We start from the raw sequence: 6,732 nt of genomic DNA on the forward strand, positions 1-6,732 counted from the left end.
ATTCCATATTCATATATGTGCATTTTCAAACAATTCTTTTCTTTTTAAAGAACGACAGCTGCAGGCTGTTTCTTTCTTTTGTCTTCCACTAAACAAGCAATAATAAAAAAAACACATTGTTGTTAACCTTATACAGTTTGTTTAAATTATAATAATTATTTATGATTATGATATCATTATATATATTCAGTAAATGTGCGTTTATTGTTACAAGTAAAAAATAAAAATAAAAATAAAATAAATTCTGCAGTAAACCGCCAGGCCTGAAGGCGGCGACAAACAATTCTGGATCATTGTTGTCACAGCGACATGAGCGGGGACGGAAGTACTGTTGGTTTTTGGTTAACTACCCTCCTAGCCTAAACAATATCTTATAAATAATCGTTGTACGTACCTCTGTAGCTTTCATGTATTTTAGAAAAACGGTCGTCGTAATACTAAGGAAACAGATCTTACGAACGGGTTTCTTCCTATTTGCAATTCAATAAAGTAAACGTAGCTTCGACATGATAACGTTAGCCGTAGCCTTTAGCATGGGGCGGATTTGATGAGCAGGATCGTTACCACATGCAATGAATGAATGAGCGCGTGTGAATTAATTAACAGTATTTACAGGTTGTGAAAAGATCGAATTCATAATATAATTAAAACCGAACAGCCATGGGTACCGGTGCTGATGTTAGGGATATTCTGGAGTTGGGCTTAGGGGATAATGACGGTCCCATCAGCAAAAAAGACCTCATCAACTCGGACAAGGTGAGCGACTATAACCAAATACCCATAACCACGTTATATTCCAGCATTCACTTGTTACTGACTTAAAATCCCATTTGAACTTCATTACCTGTGGTAACAACGTGAAGCCGGTGTTATCTCATGGTGACTGGATACTCAAAACACAACAACAAGCCTTTCCCAGGCAAAAGATATTGAACTGATCGATGTGTGTTGTGTGTATGTGCTTGACGGTATTACGCAAATGTCTCTGTATGCGTAAAAACACATTTTTCCATCACGTTTCGCAGAAAAAAAGCAAGAAGGCAACAGAAACGCTGACCTTTAAGAGACCAGAGGGGATGCATAGAGAGGTCTACGCTCTGCTCTATTCAGACAAGAAGTATGGGTTCCCCTTTTATTTATTTTTATTATGAGTTCATTAGTTCAGTGCGTGATCACAGTTTTATTTACTTTTAAAGATTTTAACTTGCATGAAGAAGAAAACAGGATGAAAGTAAGAAAAGGGGGTGATTTTCCCACCTGTATAATTCAAGGTAATTCATTCAAATCCAGAAAAGAAAGAGGAAAAATGACAACTTCTTCCCTTATTTTTTGTGTTCAATAAGAAGTATGGTTAGTGAAACATTAAAAGGTTTTGTTTATACACTGCTGTATTCCCAGCCAAAGGTATGTGCTGTTTAATTTCCATTTGTTAAATATCTATCAGATTATGTAACAAATAAAGCAGATTATCCCTTTATTTTGTAAACTCACTTTAACAGAGACTTTTCCCCCCTGTTAATCTACAGAGATGCACCACCTCTGCTGCCAAGTGATACTACTCAAGGCTATAGGACAGTCAAAGCCAAGCTAGGCTGTAAAAAGGTTCGACCCTGGAAGTGGATGCCCTTCACGAATCCAGCTCGCAGGGATGGGGCCATATTCCACCACTGGAGACGTGTGGCAGAGGAGGGCAAGGATTACCCTTTTGCTCGCTTCAATAAGGTAGGGATGACCGCAGTCTCCTTTTCAGTCCAATCCCCCATGTAGTACAAACACAAAGGATTCATTTTTACAGCTGACATTCTTACCCCTTAACTCATTTTAGTTATTCATCCTGACTGTATCTTCTCTGTTTTCCTGTTGGCTGAATAGACAGTGCAGGTGCCGGTGTACTCGGAGCAGGAATATCAAATGCATCTCCATGACGATGGCTGGACTAAAGCTGAGACAGACCACCTGTTTGACCTTTGCAAGCGCTTTGACCTACGCTTTGTAGTGGTCCACGACCGTTACGACCACCAGCAATACAGAGTAATGGATCATTCCCTCACCTACAGTACTCATGAAAAACCATAATCCTGTAAATTAAAGCGCATAATTTGTTACGACATTGTTCAATTTATTCTTTTCAGAAACGCTCTGTAGAGGACCTGAAAGAACGATATTATAGTATTTGTGGTAAGCTGACCAAAGTCCGTGCAGCTTCAGGGACAGAGCCCAAGATCTACATCTTTGATGCTGGCCACGAGAGGCGCCGTAAAGAGCAGCTGGAGAAGCTCTTCAACCGCACTCCTGAACAAGTAAGGAACTTTGTCTCTTGATTTGTTTTTAAATGCAGCTGTGAAGTATTACCCAGCCGAGATGAGACACCGAGCACAAACCAGTTATAACTGTAATTATTAAAGCAGTAATGCTTTTTGTAAAAAACAAAACATTATTGCCAGACTTCAGTGTTGTAAATATCAAGATTGCACTTCTGTTGTTTCTCCTGCAGGTGGCAGAAGAGGAATATCTTATTCAGGAGCTCAGGAAGATTGAGACTAGGAAGAAGGAGCGGGAGAAGAAAGCCCAGGATCTGCAGAAACTCATTAAAGCAGCTGACACAACTACAGAGCTGAGGCGAGCCGAAAAGAGGGTTTCCAAGAAGAAACTCCCGCAAAAAAGAGAAACAGAAAAACCGGTATGTTACGCACTCACGCAAAAACAGCTAAGAAAAGCACCAACCAACCATTCATACCTGAGAAATATGTTGCAGATTAAAGGCTCGTTAGAGAAAAGAAAAACCTTTAAATATTTTATATTATTGAAATGATACAGCTCTCATCCTCATGATAGTGCTTATACAGGGCAATGTTACACTGAAATAACAAAGATTTAGCTCTGTCTCAGTTTGTGTTCATAATTTTATATTATTATGAGGGAGCAGCTGAAGGAGCCCCTTTGTCTCCGTTAGTGAAAAACTGTTGAAGAGCCAAATAAATGAGATTTATTTCATAGCCAATATTATAATGCTTCCCATGTTTGGTCAATCCAAAGAGAGAGGATTAATGTGTTGTCTGTTATCGGTTATTTCTTCTTCTTCTTCAGGCTGTTCCAGAGACGGCTGGTATCAAGTTCCCTGATTTCAAATCAGCGGGAGTCACACTGCGCAGTCAGAGGGTGAGTGTATCTCGGTCCTGTAGAGCTATTCACGTTACAAAAATGGAACACATTTTAAACTTTTTAGTTTGGCTCTGAAATGCTGTTGAGGAATTTAAAACATCAATCTGAAACAAAGCGCAAACCTGAAACTACAATATTCAGGAATAATCCCATTGGTTTTTTATCGAGCAGTTTTTCTGTGCTGTGGAATTGATGTAAAAACAATACGAAGCTTGAATTTTTTTAAAGTTTTGTTTTGCTCACTATTAATATCAGAATGATTTTAGTCAAAGCTTGTTGTTGATGTATGTGAGAAACCAGAGTTTCTGACATGAGGTATCTCTTATTATCACTGCGATGATTAATTCTGTTACTGACCCGCTAATATCTGTAAAACCCAGCAAGAGGACCTTTATTCATCTTCAAGACTGATGAGGAGCTGCCGCTCTCTATGGAAAATGCATTAGCACAGCTAAAGAAGTGGAGTGCTCCTCCAGCTAATCAGTCAGATAGAGTTCAGTGGATAAAGACATTTTGATCTGGCCCGCTGAAGTGCATTTCATACGAATTAAAAGCCCCGAGGTGGAGCTGTTTATCCTAATATCCCCGTTACCTTAAATCACACTCTTGTGTGTGTTTTTCAGATGAAACTGCCAAGCTCGGTAGGTCAGAAGAAGATCAAGGCCATTGAGCAGATCCTGCTAGAGCAAGGAGTGGGTGAGTATAAATAACGATTTCCAATTTGCTACCATTTCACAGTTATATTTTTTTGGACTCTTCTCTGCAACAGACCTTGTTTTCAATGTAGCAGAGAAAATAAACAAATTATATAATCCTTGACATTTATTTTGAGTAACACCTACTTTAACCACTGACATTTTCGTGTCTGAACAAAAGAGAAGTCAGTGTGTTTGAACACGGAGTTATTTCTTGATCAAAACCAGTAGCAGTGGCTGCGTGCAGCATCTCGGCAGCATCAGTTGTCAGGAATATGATGATAAAATAGAGTCTTTAAGATGTGGCTGTCATTGACTTTTACCTCACCAACAATAATATTTAAGCAAATAAGGCTTAACAGCTGTCTATATCTACATAATCTACGTCACATGCTGAATCAAACACTGTCCCGAACAGACGGGGACACATGCACCCTTGACTTCATCATGTTGTAGTTGCCATAATATTATCACACTTGTAAAAGTAGCGTTATAGTCGAGCGTTTTTAATCACGTTCCCTTTGTGTCTTCCTGTGGATCCAGATCTTAACCCGATGCCCACAGAGGAGATAGTACAGATGTTCAATGAGCTGCGTAGCGACCTGGTGCTGCTGTACGAATTGAAGCAGGCTCACAGCAACTGTGAGTACGAACAACAGATGCTGCGCCATCGATACGAGGCCCTACTGAAGGCCGGCAGCGGGGGCGGGTGTGGTGCGGCAACGGGGGTCGGACCGGTCCCCGCACCGCAGGGTGGGGAACTCAACGCCACAAACAGCACCGCAGCATCCACACCAGGGGGGGACACTCAGTCGTGGCCCAGTGCAGATGACATCAAGGTGGAGGCCAAGGAGCAGATCATTGACGTTGTAGGAGCACCGCTCACCCCCAACTCAGTAAGTCCGCACAGATCAGAGCCAAACTTTTGTAAACCATCTTCAATAACTGAGAGAGGATATCAACCTACCATCAAACTGTTTTTATAAATACAGAAATTATAACATCTCCAAATAATAACTAGAATCCTGCTGGTGAAAGGTACTCACAATTCAAACACTGCATCATTTTGTATTATTTAAAAAAACCAAATGAAGCTTTTCATTCTGATGATGCACTACTATAAAATCTTTTGTCAGTGATTTAAAGTGGACAAAAAAAGCCTGTCAGTCAAGTTCTGCTGATCGCATTTAGAAGGTTTTGTATTCCTACCACTCAGCTGCCATTTGACATCTAATAGGTGAGAAGCCAGTGTGGAAGACAGCCTTTCTCACTGCACCAGGGACTCCTCGTGATTATCTGGTGTTTCTGTGTGGATTTGGGTAGATCGTGTGAACCTTTGTATATCCACATAATAAAGTTCTGTGGTGGTAGATAGAAACAAGCAGCTACTAGCTCCAGATGTATTGATGAGACTCCTGACCCTCCCCGGACCAACAGTGGGAGTGACGAGTACAACAGTGAATTGATTTCAAATTGGTAGAAATTAGGGGCAATTAAGGGGGGGGGGGGAAATGACAGAAATTGCTGCACTTGTCACTTTGCGCCACATGGTGAGTCTGTCATTCATTAAACAACATTCACTATTCATGGCCGGTTTGCACAGCAGTTCAGCGAGCATGATCTAGAAATTGATTGTAAGCTCTGGTGACTGAAGACAAAGTACCACGGAGAGTGAGGTGAACCCTGCCACAGCCTGATGTTACCGTCTTGTGTATTACATTTCAGCGCAAACGGAGAGAATCGGCATCCAGCTCGTCTTCAGTGAAAAAGGTGAAGAAGCCGTGACGAGAGCGGCAGCTTGTACACACTGGAGAACAAGGGATTGTGTTACTTATTCTGATCACAGTGGGAGATGCCTGTGAGTGTTACGGCCGGACAGGGGAGACACAACGGAGCCGTATTGCTGTCTGTTTACGAAGAAACACCACTGCCTACACACACACACACACACACACACACACACGCACACACAACTTTTCACCTACTAACGAGGCCTCTCCAGCCCCTCCCCATCTGGCCTACCCAACAGCGCTGTGACAAAAGCAACGACTGAGTGACATTTCATTCCATTACTGCTCGTCTCCCTGCCTCCACCACTGCTTGGCCTTAGATGAGGCAAGATCAACTGTAAATTGCCAGGCTGAGCTAATCGGGACATGGGGAAGAAGGTGGGAATGACTGGGTAATTGAAATGAATTGGAATGAAAGAACAGTCTCCGGGAGTGGGAGGTCCTCGAGCCGCAATGCTCATTTGACCCATCTTCTTTTTCTTTTTTTTTTCGTGTGTAGCCTAATCATGCCATAGTGTTTACTGGAAATGTGTTTTTGTGTTAGCCTGTAGTACTGGCTCCCTCTCCACCTCGGGTGCATTTCGTTTTCGGTCACGGATGCCGCTTTCATTTGCTGCACATTCTTTATGTTGGACTAGTGGGGCTGATTTATCTTGTTTGTCCTCAGGTGACCTTGACGATGCTTTAGTCAATGATTCAATAAATATCATTGTTTTTTTCTTACTGTGGGCTATGCATGTTTGTCGGGGTAGCACTCCCTTTCACTTCTCAAGTCTGTGTTCTCAGATGAGATCTTGACTTGTGGGTAATCAGTGTTGAATACACATTTGTTGAGGAAATTTTAGGATCGTGACACTCTTACCTTACCTGTCATCTAAGCTAAGTGACAACTAATGACTTCATTAATATGATAATTAAGCTGTGATCATTCGTAGGTTGGCACAGCCATTGAAACTTCATTAGGTTTCCTCCACGTAATATTTCTAATTGCATGTCAATTATGTCGTTTAGCCCACTTAGACATTAATTTCTATGCAAATTTTGAATATGTTTGGGGAGCACGGTGATTTGAGCAGACTGTGTGT

The 6,732-nt window shown here is 41.5% G+C and overlaps 1 protein-coding gene across 1 annotated transcript; it reads left to right on the top strand.

The window, feature by feature from the left end:
* Positions 1 to 317: 317 nt before the first annotated feature.
* On the top strand, positions 318 to 6,370 carry dmap1 (DNA methyltransferase 1 associated protein 1). The gene is made up of 10 exons (XM_069699120.1): positions 318 to 756; positions 1,026 to 1,117; positions 1,527 to 1,722; positions 1,873 to 2,031; positions 2,133 to 2,300; positions 2,495 to 2,680; positions 3,088 to 3,159; positions 3,786 to 3,858; positions 4,401 to 4,753; positions 5,583 to 6,370. Exons 1-10 carry the CDS (start codon positions 661 to 663, stop codon positions 5,640 to 5,642), a joined length of 1,455 nt encoding a protein of 484 aa, XP_069555221.1. The 5' UTR covers positions 318 to 660; the 3' UTR covers positions 5,643 to 6,370.
* The last annotated feature ends 362 nt before the right edge of the window (positions 6,371 to 6,732 follow it).

The sequence above is a fragment of the Brachyistius frenatus genome, unplaced genomic scaffold (assembly GCF_029030835.1).
Source record: "Brachyistius frenatus isolate BFR_SWC_R1_liver_20210118 unplaced genomic scaffold, ASM2903083v1 Contig_29, whole genome shotgun sequence".
Classification (NCBI taxonomy): domain Eukaryota; kingdom Metazoa; phylum Chordata; class Actinopteri; family Embiotocidae; genus Brachyistius; species Brachyistius frenatus.